Source organism: Raphanus sativus, chromosome 5 (assembly GCF_000801105.2).
Source record: "Raphanus sativus cultivar WK10039 chromosome 5, ASM80110v3, whole genome shotgun sequence".
In the NCBI taxonomy this organism is placed as follows: Eukaryota; Viridiplantae; Streptophyta; class Magnoliopsida; order Brassicales; family Brassicaceae; genus Raphanus; species Raphanus sativus.
The window spans coordinates 29,034,290-29,055,820 of NC_079515.1; the positions used below are offsets into that span (position 1 = coordinate 29,034,290).

General features: G+C 33.2%; 4 protein-coding genes and 1 non-coding gene across 6 annotated transcripts; 2 read left to right on the forward strand and 3 right to left on the reverse strand.

Moving 5' to 3' along the window:
• The first annotated feature begins 709 nt into the window (after window positions 1-709).
• LOC108858715 (protein PLANT CADMIUM RESISTANCE 6-like) lies at window positions 710-3,639 on the forward strand. Its single transcript, XM_018632597.2, has 5 exons — window positions 710-781; window positions 2,205-2,469; window positions 2,563-2,634; window positions 3,197-3,409; window positions 3,531-3,639. The coding sequence occupies exons 1-5, from the start codon at window positions 710-712 to the stop codon at window positions 3,599-3,601; spliced, it is 693 nt and encodes a 230-aa protein (XP_018488099.1). The 3' UTR covers window positions 3,602-3,639.
• A 1,539-nt stretch (window positions 3,640-5,178) lies between these two features.
• Window positions 5,179-7,932, forward strand: LOC108805247 (aspartyl protease APCB1). The gene is made up of 9 exons (XM_018577242.2): window positions 5,179-5,908; window positions 5,984-6,095; window positions 6,177-6,412; window positions 6,496-6,735; window positions 6,815-6,959; window positions 7,060-7,145; window positions 7,232-7,346; window positions 7,429-7,501; window positions 7,591-7,932. Exons 1-9 carry the CDS (start codon window positions 5,337-5,339, stop codon window positions 7,710-7,712), a joined length of 1,701 nt encoding a protein of 566 aa, XP_018432744.2. The 5' UTR covers window positions 5,179-5,336; the 3' UTR covers window positions 7,713-7,932.
• A 3,361-nt stretch (window positions 7,933-11,293) lies between these two features.
• Window positions 11,294-12,766, reverse strand: LOC108861186 (zinc finger protein CONSTANS-LIKE 8). 2 transcript variants are annotated; one of them, XM_018635013.2, is made up of 3 exons: window positions 12,613-12,766; window positions 11,736-12,499; window positions 11,294-11,614 (listed from the first exon to the last, which is right to left on the reverse strand). In XM_018635013.2, the coding sequence occupies exons 1-3, from the start codon at window positions 12,632-12,634 to the stop codon at window positions 11,429-11,431; spliced, it is 972 nt and encodes a 323-aa protein (XP_018490515.1). In that variant the 5' UTR covers window positions 12,635-12,766; the 3' UTR covers window positions 11,294-11,428. The 2 variants fall into 2 exon arrangements, with proteins under 2 accessions (XP_018490515.1, XP_056866769.1); XM_057010789.1 differs by having other exon boundaries at window positions 12,597-12,710.
• Window positions 12,767-14,502: 1,736 nt separating this feature from the next.
• Window positions 14,503-14,583, reverse strand: TRNAL-CAG (transfer RNA leucine (anticodon CAG)). Its single transcript has one exon. It is a non-coding gene; the product is annotated as a tRNA-Leu (tRNA).
• A 609-nt stretch (window positions 14,584-15,192) lies between these two features.
• On the reverse strand, window positions 15,193-16,257 carry LOC108859616 (uncharacterized). The gene is made up of 3 exons (XM_018633527.2): window positions 15,959-16,257; window positions 15,797-15,885; window positions 15,193-15,666 (listed from the first exon to the last, which is right to left on the reverse strand). Exons 1-3 carry the CDS (start codon window positions 16,239-16,241, stop codon window positions 15,529-15,531), a joined length of 510 nt encoding a protein of 169 aa, XP_018489029.1. The 5' UTR covers window positions 16,242-16,257; the 3' UTR covers window positions 15,193-15,528.
• Between the last annotated feature and the right edge of the window lie 5,274 nt (window positions 16,258-21,531).

A 21,531-nucleotide genomic window follows, 5' to 3' on the forward strand; every position in this document is an offset into this window, starting at 1 on the left:
TTTATCAAGAAAGAAACATAGCTAGACTGAAATAACAACACGTAGATTCTTGTTTTCTCCTTGGTTCGTCATGACTCGTTAGGCAATGTACTGCCACCATTTATCCAGAATCATATGCGTAAATTAGTTGCATGCCTCTACATATAAAACAGCACTTAAGCAACCATACAATGTTTTTTTCCATTCTGGTTCGTTCATCGCCACCAATCTCTTTAACTCTTCTGCAAGTCATAAATAAACTCCCAAATTGCATTTGCCGTCGTATTATTAAGCCATTTCACCAAAATCATTTTTGCTGCCTGTCCTTGTCGTTTCAACATTTTCCTTCGAAGGCAATACTCAAGTGTCTAGTAGGTAACTGAGTCGTTGAAGTTGCCTCACCCACCAGTCTTTTAAATGAGTCGTTGGAGTTGTCTCCATTTTATATTCTACTTTCCCATCCTTATCTTGTAAGGTCCATAAAACTTTGGAGAGATCTTCTGAGAACCATGAGTCACCAAAGATTTCTGTCTGTACTGTTGTAACTTCATAAAGATCCAATCTCCAATCTCAAAACTTCTTTCACTCATGTGTTTGTCAGCTTCTTGTTTCATTTGATGCTGAGCTCGAAGAAAATAAAATTTCAGAATCATTATCATCTTTTCCATGTATTCCACAAATTTTCCAACCACATGAACTTTAGATTCATTAGGAAGATAAGGAAGATGAAATGGTGGTGGTTGACCATAAACAATCTCGTAAGGAGTTGTACGAGTTGCATAATGAAAGCTGGTGCAATGAGGTTTGTCACTGGTTATACATCTCAGATATGTTTCGACACAGCGGTTCGCCATCTCTATTTACTATTACTCCGTGGATGATACGTAGTGAAAAATTCAGAGAACAACCTTGCAGAATAACAGTTCTTGCCAAAATCTGAGATAGACCGAATCTGTCACTCACAGTGGACATGGAAAGCCGTGTTGTCTGTAAATCTGATCAAAGAACATCTGAGCTATATTAATCGTCGTGCAAAGATGTTCTAAAGCCATGAAATGTGCTGCCTTACTCAAACGATCTACCACAACAAAGATCACTGATTTTTCTAAAAGATGTAGGCAACCCATATTAATAAAATCCATGGATATATCAATCCAAACGGCTTCAGGGATGGGAAGAGGTTGTAGTAGTAACACGGAAGAGGCTGCATTGTCATAATTACACTATTGACAAACCACACAACTTTGCAAGAAGGAATTAATCCTTGACCAATCCTTGAGTGACCACCTTTACTGGAACAATATAACCAATCCAGTATAAAGTTGTATAAAGGAGTAACACTGGGAACCACAATCTTATTCTTTCTCCTGAGAATCCCTTGACACCAGGAAAAGTGTTTCTTAGCTGTAGGTTTCTCCTTCAACACTTCAATCAGTTCACTTAACACCACATCCTCTGCATAAATGTCCTGAATTTTCTGTAGGACTGTCATTGCCATATGCAGAATCTCAGAACCTTCTACTCTTGAAAGTGCATCCATGCAATCTGCTGTAGGACTGTCATTGCCAACTTTAGTCAATCATTGTCGCTGAATAGCTTTAGTTTAAAATTAATATTCCAAAAATGTAGACATTAATTGTTCACTTCTTTCTCTCCTTGTCTCTCATACTTTCTATTTTTTTCTTATTTTTAGAGTTTCTTGTGAAAATCATCAATGATAATGCTTAAGAAACTCATAACCGATCTTTCCACTTATCATGATGTCAATGATCAAATGGTTTAGTTCAACTTATAATTGAATTAGTTAACTTAAAATAGTAAAATAATAATAATATTTTACTTTTGAAAAATTGTCTTTAAGGTCTGAACGATGGAGATGCCATGATATCCCCATTATCTTCGTAAGTACTTGTGCATCCCAATAATAGTTTCCAAACTATAGTTAAAAGAAAAAACAAAAGTGTACATTCGTAGGCCCATTTTCGAAAATCGAGAGAACAAATTTAGTTATATACGCAGCATTGATCATGTTGTATTATAAACAAAAGTGCAAGATGTGAACAAAAGTTCAAACTCAAGTTGTATCGGAGGATCACCTTTTCTACAAACCAAATTTACATTCCAAGTTTCTTTTACAATACAAAAAAATAGCAAACCCTTTTTCAAAAAAAAAAAAATACAAAAAAAGGAAAAAGAAAAAAGATGCAAAACCTATATTCTCAAAGCCTGATCTCCGACCAGATCAAAGTCCGAGTCCGAGAATGAACAATAATTTCAACCCAATGTTTCATGCACAACCTGAACCACCGGTTTACGAAAAGCAAATGGTTGAAACCGAGCAGAAATACCCCAATAATGGTGGAATGGGCGGAGTACCCGTTATGGGCATACCGGCTCAACCTATGTATATCAATCCAGGTGGAATGGGTAACCAACCAAGATCAAACTGGACTTCAGGGCTTTGTGATTGCATGAACGATGTCGAAAATGGTTAGAAACTATCTTTCTCAGTTATTCATTTTGTTTGTCAATTTATTACATAATGGTTTTGATCTCTTTAATTGTTGTGTTTTTTCGGATCAGCTATCATCACATGCAGCTTCCCATTCGTCACATTCGGGCAAATCGCAGAAGTTACTGATGAAGGCACAACAAGTAAGTGTATATATTTTTTTTTCAGAAAAAAAAAACAAGTGTATATATATTTTTCAAAAAAAAAAGTAAGTATATATATATAAATAAATGTAAATCGATTTAGCATACATATACGTAGATTATGATTGTTAATACTCGAGATTAAGACTATCTCCAATCTACCTCTATTTATATTTCTATATTTTTTTCTAAAATAGAGAAATTCTATTATATATGTGGATTTGATCTAATGTATGCCTGTATAATATAGTTTCTCTATATATAGGAGAAAATATAGAGATTTGTTATTTTCATCTCTAAATATAGAGGCAAAAAGTGAGATTCCTCTATATTCTATATTTTCCTCTAAAATAGAGGAACTCTATTATAAAAGTGTACATTGGAGCAAATTGACCTCTATTATATAAATTTCTATTTTAGAGAAAAATATAGATGTTTACATTGGAGATGCTCTAAAGAATAAAAACAATTTCTTACTAATCACATATATTTGAAACGGCGTTCATGTTAATGATCTTATGATAATACATAACTATTGTTTATGTATATTACATATTTGTAGGTTGTGGAATGAGTGGAATGTTGTACCTATTTATATGTTGTCTGTTTATGACGCCGTGTGTTTACTCATGCACATTCCGGGCCAAGATCCGAAGTAAATTCGGGTTACCGGATGCTCCAGCTCCAGATTGGATAACCCATTGTTTCTGTGAGTTTTGTGCACTTTGCCAAGAATATCGGGAGCTCAAGAACCGTGGCCTTGATCCTTCCATTGGTAAATTGTCAACCGTCTCTGAATTTCACACTCAAATAATTATCTTTCAACATTTTGAATACGTTTTGTTTGTTTGTCAATGTTTAACTGACTTGGTAGTAAACTATACTGGTTTATATAGGATGGATTGGGAATGTGCAAAGGCAGCAACAAGAGATGATGGCTCCTCCCATGGGTCAACGGATGATTTGAAATACATAAAAAAATTACAGAATATGATATGATTAATAAGATAGTTGCTATTTATTTGTGTTTTTTTCTTTGTATTTATTTATTTATTCATTTATTTATTTCACAAAAAAAAAATCAGTATTAGCTAGGCTTCGTTTTTCGATTTTTCGTGGTGGGCATGAACTGATATACGCTGTGATGCGAACATTTTTGCTATAATTGCTGAAAATACACATCTTTTTTTTTTACTGAAAAATACACATATCACTGATTCACTGAGACAGAAACCCATTTTGTTTTCTTTTTATATTTTGGAAATAATCAAACTATTATTTTTTGTACTTCTATCATATACTTTGACCTTAAGTAACCACATCAGTGTTACAAAAAAAAGTAACCATATCAAATACAAATTCAATGGCTTTAAAAAAAATACAATTCTGTGACTGAATTTTTTTTTTTGACTGAATTGATTCTCTCTTTTCCATAGGAAGTATGTAACCACACTTACAATAAAACATGGCGATTTTGAATACGAGAAGTAATTTATTCGCAGTTGCAGAAGTAAGAGGTGAAATGCAAGCTGGTAAAATTATGCTATAGGCGCCAAATTATGTATTATGTTAACTATTTAAAAGGGCACAAAACGTTCCTAAAAACTAACTACGGTATTGAAGTTGTCATTAGTTTTGTTTTTGTAGAACGGCAAGGTTGGCAGTTTGCATATTTTCTTTTGGAAAAAAGTATTTTATAGCTGGGTAGGCGTCCAAAAACAACGGACCCAGCGTCGTGAAACGTGAACGAAATACATTATCTTCTAATCAACGAAGGGAAGATACATATTTTACAAAACATCAAAATATTACATTTTTTTTTTTTTTTTTGTTTAACCTGGGGGTATCAAAATATTACATGTATCTTCCGTTCATTGATTAGAACAAAGTCGGTCGGCTGTCTTGCTATTTTCCATATATTCATGCAAGTCTTCTTTCCATATTTAGTTTAATCTTTCATTTTTTCGTGAGATTTGAATTTTATTTGAACGCTAATTTATTATGATATATAATATTATAATTATGAAACAGATTACATAAATAATTCCGATAATACAGACCTAAATGTAAAAAGCTTTAAATCTTTAATGCAGTGTTTATATACAAGATTTGAATTTATCATTAGGAAATATCAAAACATTGTGTATATACACAGTATCTAAAATACATAATAATTACTACGCATGTTCTTTTTGACAATTTTCTTATAATTAATTAATTAATTTATATATTATATACTGAATACAAATTATTTATTATGGATAATAATAATATTGGCTACTATAACTTTTCAAATGAGATCTACGTTATGAAAAGTTATTTCACAAATAATAGTATAGATTTATAAAAACAAAAGTATAATAAAAAATAATGATGTAGTTTTCAAATTAAAATTTTATACAACTATATTTCTCCAAATTTTCCCTAAATGATACCTGTTTTATTTTGTTATCAAATAGGGTTTAAGCGTTGACAAAAAGATGAAACAAGATTTAAGTACCTTTTAAATTTTCAAATATTAAAAAAAGAGAAAAAGACACGCCCCTCTCTCCTTCCTCGCAACTTCGCGTAGTCTTGTGTACAACGCCTCCTCTTGACTCTTGACCACATCCCTCCTCCTAGTCCTACTCTGTTTCCGATCGAAATCTCCCAAAAAAAAAAATCAACTGCGCTTGATTGATTTCGATCGGAGAATTCCCGCAATGGAGCCGCCGCCACAACAAGCCCATGCCGTAGTCATAATCACTCTCCCACCTTCCCACGACCCTTCCCAAGGCAAAACCATCTCTGCTTTCACCCTCACCGACCACCCAAACCCAGAGACTTCTCAACCCGACCACCCGCTTCGCCAAAACCTGGATCCCGGACTCTGGCTCCCGGATCTCTCCTCCGCGGGCTCCCCGAGACTAGTCCTCAGCCTCATCGCCATCTCCCTCCTCGCGGTCGCTTTCTACGCCTCTGTTTTCCCCGACACCGTTCAGATGTTTAGGGTTTACGACGAGAGGGGGGATCGTGATCGCGACGAAGAAGCTGATCGCCGCGAAACGACGTCGTTTGTTTTCCCCGTGTACCACAAACTGGGCGCGGCGGCGCCGCGAGCGATCCCTGACCGGAAGTTAGCGGAGGTTGTTGTAGTAAAAAGTGGAGGAATCCTTGTGGAGTCGATCGATCGAGAGCTGGTCAAAGTCAACGATGCTTTTTCCGCAGTCGCTGCTGCTTCTTTTGACTCCTCCACCACCATTCTTCCCGTTGCTGGAGATGTCTTTCCTAATGGGTATATTGAAATGTTAATGTTGTTTTGTTACTTACACCGCAAGTAATGTTTTTTTTTTGTTGTTGTTGTTTGCAGGCTCTATTTCACACGGATTCTAGTTGGAAGCCACTACTTCTATCTTGACATTGATACTGGAAGTGACTTGACTTGGGTCCAGTGTGACGCTCCTTGTAGGAGTTGCGCTAAGGTTAAGTAAAGATCCTTTTTTTTAGATTTTTCTATGTGACTGTGCTGATGAACATTCTGTTTTTTTTTGGTGGGTATATAGGGAGCAAATCAGCTATATACACCAAGAAAAGGTATGTTAGTGAGATCCGCGGAGTCCTTATGTGTAGAAGTTCAAAAGCATCAAGCGACACAACATTGTGAGAAGAACTGTGAGCAGCAATGTGACTACGAGATCGAGTATGCTGATCTTAGCTCTTCCCTTGGAGTTCTCACCAAAGATGAGTTTCATATCAATCTCCACAACGGATCAGTTGTCGACTTGGATATTGTTTTCGGGTAACCATCACTCCCTTTTTAACTATGTGTGAGTTTCTTACGGAATATAATTTTGTTGAGTTTTGTGATTGGTACTTTATAAGGTGTGGATATGATCAGCAAGGGCTACTGTTGAACACTCTGGTAAAAACAGACGGGATCCTTGGTCTAAGCAGAGCTAAAATTAGCTTGCCTTCTCAACTTGCAAGCCGAGGCATCATCAGCAATGTGGTTGGCCACTGCCTTCCCTCTGATCAAGACGGTGAAGGGTATATCATAATGGGAAGTGATTTGGTTCCCTCACACGGAATCACATGGGTTCCTATGCTTCACCATTCTCACTTGTAAGTATATATTCCCAAAAGTTTCAACCTTTGTCATTCACATAGTCAAACAATGTTTGCATTTCTGGGGATCTTTCAGGGAATTTTATCAGATGCAAGTTTCAAAGATGAGCTACGGGAATGGTATGCTTAGCTTTGATGGAAGAGTAGGGAAAGTCTTATTTGACACTGGAAGCTCTTATACATACTTCCCTAACAAGGCTTACTCCCAGCTGGTCAAATCAGTAAGCTATCACATTATGAAACCAATAAGCACTTTTTCTTAGATTAAACTCTTCTACTTGTCAGTGATTGTGTTATGATATTTTGTTGCTGGTGAAAAAGCTTCAAGAAGTTTCTGGGATAGGATTAACACTTGACGAATCAGACAAAACACTGCCTATCTGTTGGCAAACTGACTTCCGGATCAGGTAGTTTTCATAACTAATTTGAACAGAAAAGTATCAAATTTGATATCTTTAAAGGTTAATTATATTGCTGGTGTTTTGATATGCAGTTCCTTGTCGGATGTTAGACGGTTCTTTAGACCAATAACTCTGCAAATAGGGAGCAAATGGTGGATCATATCAAGAAAACTTGTGCTTCAGCCAGAGGATTACTTGATCATAAGCGTAAGCGCTTTAGTTAGTGCTTGCTCTCACGATTGTGATTTGGCTTTTCTTTATTTGAGTTTCGTACACACTTTTGATGCAGAACAAAGGAAATGTATGTCTTGGGATACTAGATGGAAGCAGTGTTCATGATGGATCCACCATTATTCTTGGAGGTAAAATCAAAAAGACTTTTTTAAAAAAAATCTGAGACTCCAATAATCGAACATGAAACATCTTTTGTTTTTGTTTTTGTTTTCTGTAGACGTGTCGATGCGTGGACACCTGATCGTGTACGACAATGTGAAGCGGAGAATCGGATGGATGAGATCAGACTGCGTTCGGCCTCGTGATTCTGATTTCAGTGTACCTTTCGTTCAAGTCTGAGGAAGATCCACAAATTCTAACGTCATATCTGTTGTATAAAACCCGACACTATGCGAGTGTTTTTGATATATAGTGTATGTAGTAGGTATAGTTTGACATAAGAAAGAAAAGATTACTCATGTTTTGATCTGTATCTAATTCAAGTCATGTACTTTGGCTAAATTTATATTTGCGCCACTAAACATGAGTTATAAAACTTCACCAGTGTTTTATAGCTTTACTCGGACGTGTCTCACACAGTCACACGCAGCATATCGTGTGATAATAAGCATGCTCTTTGCTTTTTATATGTTTTGACCATCAACCCAAACCCATAATATTAAGATGTCAACTAAATTTTGATTCATTTTTACCAAAAAAAAAACTAAATTTTGATTCACGCGGTTGCGTGCAATAATATATATTTTGTTTTAAATTAAATTTGTATAATTTGATGATATTTTATACGTTTCGATTCTTGTGTAGGTTGTACTTTTTTGATAATCCAGTATCCGACCACTAAGCGTGATCGACTAGCCCACCGGGCCTAAGCCCATGCCATTACAGAATTTTTAAGCCTCCACTTAAGGACCCCTGGTTACGCGAAGTGGTCTGGAGGGCGAGAAGAGTGTGTAGGTTGTACTTTTGAGTTGATAATCTTCAGCTGATTGTACTTGCTCACCTGAATCAGTTTCATCAAACTGTTTTTTTTTTCTTCCAAAAGTTACGACGCTTATTTGAAAAAAAACTGAATCAACATCCACCTCATGAGCTATATTCAAACTAGAATTAAACCCTTCATCTTCTATACTTCTCAAAAAGCAGGATTACAGCTTCAAGTTGTTTTAAAGCATTGCCAATGTATATAGATTTAGACTGAGTTAATAGCAAACAAAATTTCATACCAAATTTACATGCGAAGTAAAAGTTCAAAATTTCATACCTTTGAACATGCCTGGGCATCCGGATCTTCGGGTCGGGTTCGGGTCGGGTTTTGTCGGGTCCGGATCTTTCGGGTCCTCGGAATTTAGACCTATATGGGTATTTATAATTTTCGGGTCGGTTCCGGGTCGGGTCTTGTCGGATCCGGGTCGGTTCGGGTCTAGAATTTCAGTACCCGTAAAACACCTATAATATTCGGGTATTGTTCGGATCCGGGTCGGTTCGGGTATATAAAACCCTAAAAAACTCGAAATACCCAAACTGGACCCGAAAACTCGAAAAGTACCCGAAAAACCGTAAAAGTACCTGAATATTTACCTAAAATCAGACCTGAAAACTCAAAAAATATCTGAATACCCAAATTATATTTTCTGAAAATCTAAAATTACACTCGAAATTTGAAATTATACCCGAAAATACGAACCTAAAACTTAAAAAAAAGATTAAAAATACCAAAAATATACCCAATCACCCAAATATACCTAATATATAAAATAAATCTTGGGTATTTCGGGTATCCGATCGGGTCTCGGTTCGGGTCCGGGTCTTACCCGAGACCCACGGATCCAAAATAAAAAGACCCATATGAGTACTTATAATTTTTCGGATCGGTTCCGGGTCGGGTATTTTCGGGTCGGTTCTGGGTCGGGTCCTCGGGTCCGGGTAAAATGCCCATGCCTAGAACATATTTTTTTGTTATAGCATCATCACATAATTATCTTCTAATAAAGCTGGCCTTACTTGCAAAACTTGAAATCTGATAGCTTTCACGCTATTAATTAGGCTATTTTACAATGTGTATTAGATAATGATTTCAATGTAAAAAAAAGAACATGGTCAAGCAAAATCCTACATGGTAAAGAAATAAATAGTTTTCAAACACTAATGAGACATATCACTAACCACATGATTAGGACTATGACAAGCACATAACATATATAAAGCTTTTGAATTTATATCAAGCAATTGTCATGGAACAGCTTGATGTGTTCCTTTCATATTAGAACCATTGTCATAACTTAGACCCCTCACATTATCAACATCAAGAGGAAGAGACTTTAGAACATCTAATAATTTTTCAAAGAGTTCTAGACCATATGTGTCATCTATCTTAGAAACTCCAAAAAATACTCTTCTACTTTCACGTTTTTATCAGACATGTTTACACATCGTATTATTAGAGTTATTTGCTAATCGTGGCTCGCATCTGGTGCACAATTAAAAATCACTGAAAAGTATTTTGCCTCTGATTATTGCAACAGGGAAAAGCTGAACATTATGAGCAAGAAAAGAAATAAACTCATTCAGAATATTATGACCAAAGTGATGATGATGAATTTTCATGATTTTGAATGCGCCTAATACTGTATGGTGTTTAGAAATTTAGAAATAAATATCACAATAGCGATTTTTCTAAGTTTCAGCTCATTCTAAGTTTTAATATTATATTTTCTTTACCTCTCTCATGATCTTTAAGCATTTCACTATGATGCTTCCAATTTAAAATCAATCTTTTGCAAAAATATTTGAGCAGTCTGTAGATTTAAACTATTTGCAACAAAAACAATAGTATTCGTCCACGTGTTATAAGTAAACCAACCAATTTCTATCACCATTTTTCACCATTACTCAACTTTCTCATATAAGAATTATATAAGAAATGTCTAGAATAATTATCTAAGGGAAAAACAAGATTCATTTCTATTTTAAAACCTTTTCTAATTAACATATCTCTCATTTTGTTGTCAAGATTTTCCCAATACATATCATAAATATCTACACAAGAGCTTGGTTATTCACAAAAATTCTGACTTTCAACATTAGATGCACCACATTATGATGCTCACTCAAATAACTAATTGTATCACCAAAGTTATCATTTGATTCAGGAACATCATCCACACAATCAGATTTCAAATTTTCATCAACATTTTATCTAAAGAACCTCTTTGTGATTGAATAAACAAGTATGATCTTTTTTTTTTGAAACACAAATTTCATTAAACTAGAAACAGAGTTATGGTGGAGTTAGAACCTCAACACCTACAGATAGACATTGTTTAGCAAGCAAATCTGCCGCCATGTTTTTATCTCTTGAAATCCAAACAAAAGAGACAGAGTTAAAAAACGTCGCAGTGCAGAGAATATCCGCCACGACTCCATACAGCTCCGGTAATGAGTTACCATGGTTGATGCTGTTTATCAGAAGTTTTGAATCCGATTCACATCGGATGTTCTGGAACCCCAGCTCCTTACACTCATGGAGTTAAAAAACAAGTATGATCTAATTGAGAGAAATAAAGGCAAAATAATATTTCACAAAATAACCAAACTGATAATTTTGATGAGCAAAATCACACACACACACATATATCGTCTTTATCTTTGTACAAATAAATTACATTAAAATGATAATATATATTTCGAGGCTTTTTCTGTCATGGCAGCGATAGAATCGATTTATTGTTGCATTAGTCATTTTTGGCTAAAAATGAGAAGAAAATATCCCTTGAAAATTTGTTTACTTTGCCTACAACAAAACCTTTTACTAGTTAAAATCTACCTTTGAATCCTTTCTTGTCAAATAACTCACGAAAAATATTACATAAACTACTTATTTATTTTACTTTGTTTGATAATACGTGACTAGAATTCGTTAATTATTGTCAAATAATTTGCTAATTAATCTTGTCAAACAATTCGTGAAGATATTAGCATCTGAATTCTTCTTTATTCTAATTTGTTTGATATTATGTGACAAGAACTCGGACAAAGAAGAATCTGACAATCCATTCCTAGGAGTCGTTGGTAAAAGATCTCCGGACAAATCGACCTTTCATCCTCGGCCTTTTGTCTGCGTTAACCTTTCTAACTTCGTACCTTATCCTCTTCTCAAACAAACGATTCTTGCGTTTATCTCTGTACCTCCATACTCTTGCTTCTCTCTCACTTCTATTGCTTACTTTCTTCTCCTCTATCCCCTGCCATCGTAATATTTACAAGTTCATTTTGTAGTTTTGGGGGTGGATTTGATATTTTGAAACTATGATAACATTTTCTAATAACTCATAACAAAGCAGAATGACATTAGAAAAATCTTACTGGAGGAACTAGCTGGAAGTTACTAGTGTTGTTAAGCTCATTTTGGTTCCATGTTGCTGTTCTTGGAGATTCTTGTTTATCCCATGCTGCTATAACATTTTCGTAATTAAGTCTAAGTAACATGTTCCTCTGCTTTGCATTTTCTTCTGTCTTTGTTATAACCAGGGTGGGATTAATGTCGTACTCATTCTTGCAGCTCATCAAAGATTGTTCATGATATGCTTCGTCTCCATTTGTCTTACCCTCTTCTTCAATGTAACATAGATCTTCCATTGCATCAGTTTCATGGTCAACGTTGAATTGTCTCATTGTTTCTTCAGAACCATCATGGTTGCTCAAGAAGAATTCCATCTCCATGAATCCCTGAAACTCTGGCACTAGAGAAGTTAGATCCTCATCTTCTTCATTGGTTTCGCCTCCAATCTCGGGAACACGAGGGTCTTCTCTTCTTTTCTCATCATCCACCTTCTCTTGTAGCTTTTTCTCGCAACGGACTCTAGGTGTTCTTGCTTTTCTTCTGAACCAGCTGTGCCAAACCGGATTTCGTGTTGTTCCTTGAAGCACGCCATTAGATATCTCATTTGTTTTAAGACAAACTCTCTCGTGTTTTGTCGCCACTTGGTTTGCACGATGCACTGATTCGTCACAAACATGGCACAAGAAAGCATCGTCGGAAGCACAATACCAAACCGCGTGTTTGTTCAGACACAGTTCACAGTCTCGTGGCCTCTTGACATCTTCTTGATGCTCTGGAATCATAATTTCTGCGCAAGACGTGACAAACAGTTAAGAGAAGAAATCAAATCAGAAATAGACTTGACAAAAAAAATGCGCTACGCTTTATAGAGTAAAAACACACACAGTAGCTGTTTCATACTTGTATTCGTGTGACTTGTCATGACCGAAGAACAAAAAAGATCTTAAAAGCAAGAAAAAGGGGACAGTGATGAAGACAAAGGCTAAGAAGCATGGAGAATAATGGGCACTGACAAAGGAGTCTTCTTAAGTTATATAATAATATTTTCCGCTGGGAATAGACAACGTCATTTCCTTTAAGATCTTGAAGTTTTTTTTACTGACAGTTCTTTCTTTAGTCAGTAACGAGACATAACTTTTAGCTCAAGTACATCTTTGTACTTACTTATGTGTCAGTAAAAGAGACATGCTTTTCTTAGGTCTTGTTCTATACATCCTAATATTTTTGAATCTTTACTAACTACTTATGCTGAGTAGGTTAATCTTAAAAGTGATTAAAATATAGAGGGGTTATGTTTAAAGCTAGTGTGATTGAGGAGGTAAATGACTTGGTGAATTATTGAAGTGTGTGGCCATACCCATTTTTGTTGGGTTGTACAAAGGGAAAAGACACTGTACTGATGACTTGGCTTCACATACCGAAGGTGATCCACATATGTGCGATCTTATTGGTCAGACTTGGATTATGTTTTTGGGTGGTTTGTGGGTTCTTTATTCTTACCCATTCTTTAAGTTTTATCTTTTTGTTTGTTTATCTTTTGTTTTCTGACTCATTGTCTGTGGTCCTATACAGGTCTTTATCACAATTTAACATATGATAACATATATCATGAAAGTTTTTGTACTACTAAGATATTGAGCAAGTTTTAATGAATTGTTTTAAAGCTTAACTAAAAGAATAAGAAGAAAAAACTCTAGTGACTTGTTTAAAAGTTTTTCCATTGAAGGAAAATACAAAAGATGTTTTGTGGACTAGTTATTACAATTACTCTTTGTGAAAGTAATTAACTCTTTTGTGTAGTAAGTACAGGTGTCGATTAGACATAAACTGCAAGCATAAACACTTGTAGCTGTCATGCCATATAAATCAAAGTAAGAAAAAAAAAAGATAACAGCTTACTAAAAGGTACTTTGAGAATCATTATTTTGGAGAACACAAGGACTCAAATGTACAACAGAGAATAATGCATGAACTTTATTTGATAATGAGGCATAACTTAAGTATTTCGAAGAAGTTAATCCGGATTAGTAAAGATGTTTTATGAAAATAAAGAACAACTCATCTAATGACCTTCTAGGAGCCGTTAGCCGCAAAGATCTCAGTCACCCGTTCCACTGGAGCAAGAAGAAACCTTTTAAGATCAAGTAAAAATCATCAATATCCAAAATTGAACTGAGAAAAAAAAAAATTGAACTGAGAGAATCTACGTATAAGCCATAAGGCCCATAACCATAGTGAAATTTTTGTTTTCTATCTCATTAATCAAAACCTAAATGCTTATACCCAATCCAGTCCAAAAGATGTCCCATCTCCTCATCAGTGATAATCCGTGACTAGGTTTAACTCTTAGAGAAGGACACGACTGCAAAGCAGATTGGTATCTGTAAATCAACCTTATATCCCCAATAGGTTCCACAACTGAGTCACGTACAAGATCTATCACTTCATGTCTAAACATGTCCCATCTCTTAAATCACCAATATGAAAATTCAGACTAAAGTTTAAGCTCTTCGACTCTCTATAATATGATGGCAAGCAGATTGACATCAAGAAGCTATTTGATTAACTGCTTACAGCGATGCAAACCATAACTTTGACAACAGCTTCAACAGCCTCTGGCTTGGGACCTGGTTTATAGAAGAATTCCCCTCAATTGTCACATGCTTATAATAAAAGGTGGATAAAAAAACAAAACTATTGTCAAGGGTCTATAATAAAACTGGTAAACATATTAACCAAAAAGTATTGTCAACTATAATAAAAGTGGTAAACATAATAATCAAAAAGTATTGTCAAGAGTGGGATTTGAACCCACGCCCTTTCGGACCAGCACCTGAAGCTGGCGCCTTAGACCAACTCGGCCATCTTGACTTATATACATCATTCACTCGACAAAGAATTTTATCGAACAAGATTCTAAAACTATAATATATTGATAAAAAAGAATAAATATTGTTTTCTGTGACCCACCTCACTATGAAGTGCCTGGCCCTAAGTTCCCCTTCTCTAAAATCAAAGCAATAGACGTGACAGAGGGAAAAATATACGTTAGAAGCGATGAGTAATGACTGGTTATTATCCGAATGCAGGTTAATAGGATGTTACATGAAAAAAGATTGGTGATGTGTAATAGCGAAATACAAGGTATTGTTAAGATGAGAAATGATTCTTCAGGTTTGTATATGCTGAACACGAATATGATTGAAATGGCTGGTAACGTGGGAAACTCTCAAGTCTTATCTGAAGAGTTTGAATTTGGTGTGCGTTGACTGCGCTTGAAAGACACAACAATGGTAATGAAGTTTGGGGAAACATTGAGTGGGCTAGTGTAGTGCTCACGGTTCCCAAGTTCATACGGTTTCTTCCGTAGTCGACTTTCTTAGTTTTGGTTGAAACAAATGTAATCATACAGTATTTGTTAATTGCCAAAAACGTTGTTTTTAGTATTCTTAAAGCTAATAGCTTTAAGAAAGAAAAAAAGAGAAGCTAATAGCTTTCTTTGTATTCAACAAAATAGCAGATAGCCAAGTAGTGTACACAACTTTGACTTCAACGAAGTAAAAACAAATAAGGATCAACAAAGACATATAAAGAAGCCATCCTAAATCCCAAGTTAAAAAGGACACCATGACTTCAGATCAATCAGGAGTAGACTAAACACAACTTGGTTATAACAAGCAATAGTCTGAAGATTTACAAAGCGCATATAACCATAATATACCTGAAAAATCTGAAAAATCTGAAAAATCTTAATCAACCACTTAAAAACTTCTAGTGCTTCGTTTCCTCCATAAAGTTACAGCCTTGGGGAGATTTTTAGGTAGGTTTTTTTGTTGATGCTTCAGACAAAGCTTGGAAGACTCTTTGTTGGGTCATATCCTCGACAATCACAACTTTATCTCGAGACTTGGATCCTGAACCCAATGAAACTTGTCTCCTTTTCACCCCCAACACCTATATGAGAAACCCGAAACATTACATCACAAAATTAAACTATATGAGTAGTGACTAATCCATGATTCAGCTACATAACGAAAGCTAAAAACTTTGACGAAATGAGAGAGAGAGAGAGAGAGAGATTTACGGAGCTCATGTACTCGAGAAGTGCAGCGTTAGCCTCACCATCCCTAGCCGGAGCATCGATCTGAACGCCCACCGCATCGTCGCTCACATCTCAAGACCAAAACCGAGATGCCCCCCCAAATCAGTAAATGTCTCACAAAAAGAGAAAAATAAAAGTGTGTACCGGTGATGGAGGCAGATTTGGAACCAGGCTTCGCGTGGATGGTGATGGCGACGGAGGAAGGCGTAAGGAGGCGCAAACATGACGGAAAGCTCGATGTGTTATCGGCGGTGGGTTTTGCCGTCGTTGATGCGGCCGAATTGCTCTTCTTTCCTTTCTTCGTCGGAGCCATGTTTTTTTTTTCTTTCTTTATTCCGGCGAAGGAGGCTTCCTTTCTTAATCGGTGGAATTTTCTGTGTTTTTGTTTCGTAGGCTTTCTCAGAAGGTCCATTGGGTTTATGGACATGACAAAGGAATCATTGTTTTTTATTAAAGTTTATTTCTTGATCTTTGATCTGAAGCATCAAATTAATTACAGATCAATGTTGAAAAGAAAACAGGAACAAACAAGGGAGAATTTGTGAACTAACCAATTTCTCATTACATATTTAAGAATATAACATTGATTCATTACATATTAACCAATTTCTCGGATCAGGTATTTTAGATTTTACGGGTATTTCGGTATATAGGTATAGATGTTCAAATATTTCTATGTCGGTTTCAGATATTTAGATTTTTTTTAATTTCTTTTATTGTTTAAGTTTTTTTTTGTATTTTAAAATATACTTTTGACTTAACTGGTTTTCTATTTTTAATAGATTAAACTATTAATAGGTTTAGAGGTAAAACTTTAAAAATATAAGACACTAATTTAATTATTGTTTTAAAAATTTTGGATGTCACTTTTTGTTAACGAAAGAAACAAATAGCTTGATATGTGTTTTAAATGAGTAGCAAATGATTTTATCCATAATTATAGGTATAGTATCTGACTAACTAGATGTAACATCATTATAAATTATTTGAATAAAATGAGATACGTACACTACAAATATAGAGTTATGTATACATATGTTCGGTTATCTTTGGATAAGATGCTCATACCTACTTCTATCTGAGATTTCGTCCAAAGAAATTTTATCTTCTAAAACAAGGTTTTCATTTAGGATGAAGTAACCGTAATTTATGTTATCCTTATCTATATTATTAAAAGAAAATAATTCTGAAAAAATCTATTTATAAAATGTTATTACACCCTTTTTAATGGTATAATAATAATTTAGTTAATGGTCTTACATATAATTCTAATAAACCGATTCATTCATCATGTGCTTCTACCGAATAAAATGAAACGTGCGAAGGGCCCATACTATATACGATGGTTTTTTATATGAATATTCTATCATCTTTTTTCTTTTGTTACCAAATACAGCTACAGTTAAATTTTGTATTCGTAATAAAATTAAAAATTTACCAGTCGCTCAGTTTTAGTTCTACTACACATTCATATATGATCCGTTCCACCTTTGTTATATATGTTATTAAGCAACACATATCGCAACACTTATATACATTAGACATTAATTAATCCAATATCGGCCTATATTCTTTACTTCTCAGGCTACTAATAATACTTCAAAACTAAGTTTGTGTTTTATATTTACTCAACCCATCACAGTTAAAAAAATATTAAATAATTTTATACTTCAAATTTTTAAACAATAACTTATTTAGTTTTTTATAAGTAATAACTTATTCACAAAAATCCGTATTTTTGAAATGTACACAAATATAATGGGAAAGTAGATTTGGGCATTCAGATTTTCGGGTCGTCAGGTACCCATTGGTTCCTTTCAAATATGATTTCTTCGAATTCTAGACATTTGAATCCAACTAAGTGTTTTGAAAAAAAATCAGTTTGAATTTCAATTCGAGTTCATAATTAAAGTACATGTAAAATACATATAATTTCGATATGTAATAGATCCCAATAAATTCAAGTATTCAGGAAAAAAAACTCAAATTACTCGAAAACATGAAAAAGCCAAAGCACAAAAATACCTGAAAATCTAAATAAATATCTGAAAATATTCAAATATCTTAAATGCCCAAAAGTTTACCCCAAATTTTACTTGAGGAACCAATAATATCCAAAACTTTATTCGAATAAACGAATTTTAATTTTAGATTTATTGAAACCAGAAACTATAACCAAAAACCCAAATCTAAAACTTAAAATTGATATATGTAATAATGAAAACATATCTGAAATACTGAAATATTCATAATATATGTATAAACACAAAATATTTTGGGTACTTTGGATACGAGGACTTGGATAGAGACATGGTCCCAAAAAATCTGCAATAGGAACTTTGCTCAACCCGAGACTCGAACCTCTATTTTTGTGTTGGTTTCAGTTTATTTTTTGGGTCCGGATAAATTGCATATGTTTAAGAGAGTGTTACATAATAATGTGCATACAAAATCTAAAATAAATGAATTCATAATTATATAACTTTTTAAAGTTATCTTATTCGATATAATACTATTTTGTAACATAATAATATATAAAACCTCATAACTAATTTATATCAAATTTTGTTATAATTTAAAGAAACCGCGCTTTCAAAGCGCAGATCAAAATCTAATTTCTACATTAAGAATTAATAAAAGTCAGAGATAGATGTGAAAAATTAGATACGTTTTTTACAATATGTATTTTTACATGGTTAATTGTATGTTGATGTATCTAGGATAATCTAGGATAGTATCACACAATGGTTAAAATATTATGATAACTAACTATACTGGTTTAAATATTATGATAACTAATGAATATGTTTACAAAGAAAAAAAGTTCAACGCAGTCTATAAAGAGATTTTTCGATTACTTAAAATTCATATAGTTTATATCTGCTTTCTCTTTTGGATACAAAGTTGTATATTGGCTTTGTTGGAACATTTTATCAAATTGCTACTCTAAAAAGTTGCATGCACTATTTGTGATTGGTTAGTTTCATCATTACTACAAGAATTTAAGGAGTACTAGGTAGATATCCGCGCTACGCCGCGGAAATCATAATACAAATTAGTTTTACATATGGATTCATGCATTTTATTTGTCATGAGACAATGGTTGAAAGATTATACAAGATTTAATTTATATCCAATTTTAAAAATTTGGTTAAAAATTGTAGTTTTTGTTTGTTTTATCTTTGTCAGATTAATACAAACATTACTTAATAAATCATATCTATCTACCTGTACTACTATTTATGAAGCAATTTTTGCAATAGAGATCTAACGTTAAAAGTTAGAGTAGTTAATATTGTTCATACTTAATGAATAAAATATATAAATTAGATAAAAAATAAAAACGAATTTAAAAGATATTTGATTAGATAAGTGATTAAAATTAATAATAAAAAGATAATCCAAAATCTAAAAAATATATTTAAAATAAAAATATAATTCATATATATGTTGTGTTATTATCCAAATATATCTAAGAGTAAAAAGGTTAAAAGTTAAAAAAAACATAAAAACGCATAGCTAAATATTAAATGATATTCTTAATTGAATATATTTGAAAAATAGAAAATTGTATAATTTTGAGATTTATTTATTATTAATAAATAATTAATATAGTTTACAAATAAATTTTCAAAAATTATGATACATAAAAATTACAAATAAAAACATAAATAAAAATTTAACATTATATAATTTTAATTAGTAATACATATATTAATAAATAATTATAAAACATTTACGTCTGCATATGCGGAAAGCACCTATTGTTTATGAATAAATAAGAAAATTATGTTGACCTGATGAATAAAAGACCTATACGATTTTTCAACCTATATGTAAAAAAAATAAGAGGTTTTTGGAAAACATGTCTGCTATTTTAAATTAAGATTAGATTTTTTATTATTATTTTTAGTTTCTTAAAATTTGGTAATTTTCTATAAGCTTAAAATAATGTTTGTGACGAATCCATATTGTGTTTTTATGAACTAAACCTATTTAATTTGAATTTTAGTCATTTGAAAATATTTTCACTTTTTGTTATTGCATGAACATCTGGAGATATCTAAGGTTTGACTTTTTCTATATTTAGATCAAAGTCTCGTTCACCTAATTTTTATGATGAAGTTACTATTATGTAACTTTAAAAACTGGAATGTATTATATTGGTAACTTATGAATTAAGGGATGGGAATCTCTCGCTACGCATGGGCATATTTCCGGGATCCGAAGATCCAAACTGGTAACGATCCAAAAATTGGGTTTTGGATAGGATCTGGATATGATGAAATACCCGATTGGATATACTTTCATTTATGTTTCGGGTACCGAGTCGGATCGGGTATTATCCGAGATCCGAATAACTATCCAAAAATATCCAATTCTTAGTTCATCTACTCGTTTAATATAGGTAGTTTTAGTTTGTTTAAAACTGTTTTTATTTTTTTGTGAGTTAGTTCAAGTCTAATTTTATTTAGTTTAAGAGTTCTAGTATTTATAGGTATTACTATCTTATAATTGATTCATTTATTCGGATAAGTCGGGTAAAAACACTTATTTTGGATCTGTAAGGATAAATACACGTGAACCCAAACCGAAACCGACTTTTCGGTCCGGTCCGGTTTTCAAAACCTTGGATGTAACCAAATCTGAACCGGGTCCGACAGATACCGAATCATATCCGAATCGGAATTTTAAATTTTCTGGTCGGTACCATTTTTTCTAGTTTTAGAATATCTGAATCCGAAAAATTCCGACCCGGTAATCTCTCTCTCTCTCTCTCTCTCTCTCTCTCTCTCTCTCTCTCTCTCTCTCTCTCTCTCTCTCTCTCTCTCTCTCTCTCTCTCTCTCTCTCTCTTATTTTCACCTAGCATGAAACGAACAAAATGTACGTTGTAAATTGTAATTATATGATGGGCTTGAATTGTTTTTTTTTTTTAGAAAGAAGATTAAGCTTATGTGTAAAAATATGTGTACATACAAAATGTTTTAATTGGAGTATTAACTTTTTTCATTTATTGACATGTCATCTTCACAATGCTTTTCAAATCTGATGTGTCATCTCCTTGAGAATCACTTGTGTTATTATTGTGTTGATTCTATAATTTTATTATTAATATAATCATAACATGGACAAGCTCCAAATTTTACTAATATATATACTTATTGTAAATAATTAACAAAATTCAAAATTAGTACTCAAGTAATGTATATATATAATAATATTAATATTTTCATGTAATTAAAAATTATATAGTAATGTATATATATAATTCATATTAAGTATTCAAAATAAAAATCAATTAAATTCATTGAATTTTCTTACAATTTTAGTACATTTCTATACAAATTATATAAGAAAAGAAATACAGTCAAAACAACCAAAACTGTAGAAAGGAGGAAACATAAATAGTTTTTTTTTTTTCCTTTGAATGAAAGGCAATAATAGAAATATTGACATGACTTTGACCAAAAAAAAGAAGGAAATATTGACGTGACAACTATTTTCATTCTTTCTTTCTTCATAAACCTATTTCCTTACATTGTATTCAATGGTTATCCCATCAGATGTAGACCTATTAAATAGAAACCCAATATTTCAAAGATTTATTGGACACATGTCAGAATTTTATAATGATGTAAACATCTTTTGTTGTATAAGTAGCACACAACTTCTTGAAATTAATAAGATATAGATATCTTCTGACATTACATATAAT

Coding starts and splice junctions, on each gene's coding strand:
- LOC108858715 (XM_018632597.2), top strand. CDS start 710: ATGGTGGTGGTTGACCATAAACAATCTCGTAAGGAGTTGTACGAGTTG. Junction 2,470..2,562: donor CATGAACGATGTCGAAAATG/GTTAGAAACTAT, acceptor TTTTCGGATCAG/CTATCATCACATGCAGCTTC. Junction 2,635..3,196: donor TACTGATGAAGGCACAACAA/GTAAGTGTATAT, acceptor ACATATTTGTAG/GTTGTGGAATGAGTGGAATG.
- LOC108805247 (XM_018577242.2), top strand. CDS start 5,337: ATGGAGCCGCCGCCACAACAAGCCCATGCCGTAGTCATAATCACTCTC. Junction 5,909..5,983: donor GGAGATGTCTTTCCTAATGG/GTATATTGAAAT, acceptor TGTTGTTTGCAG/GCTCTATTTCACACGGATTC. Junction 7,347..7,428: donor AGGATTACTTGATCATAAGC/GTAAGCGCTTTA, acceptor CTTTTGATGCAG/AACAAAGGAAATGTATGTCT.
- LOC108861186 (XM_018635013.2), bottom strand. CDS start 12,634: ATGACAAGTCACACGAATACAA. Junction 12,500..12,612: donor GACAAGTCACACGAATACAA/GTATGAAACAGC, acceptor CGTCTTGCGCAG/AAATTATGATTCCAGAGCAT. Junction 11,615..11,735: donor ACTTCCAGCTAGTTCCTCCA/GTAAGATTTTTC, acceptor TTACGATGGCAG/GGGATAGAGGAGAAGAAAGT.
- LOC108859616 (XM_018633527.2), bottom strand. CDS start 16,241: ATGTCCATAAACCCAATGGACCTTCTGAGAAAGCCTACGAAACAAAAA. Junction 15,886..15,958: donor CAAATCTGCCTCCATCACCG/GTACACACTTTT, acceptor TTTGGTCTTGAG/ATGTGAGCGACGATGCGGTG. Junction 15,667..15,796: donor TTCTCGAGTACATGAGCTCC/GTAAATCTCTCT, acceptor TTTCTCATATAG/GTGTTGGGGGTGAAAAGGAG.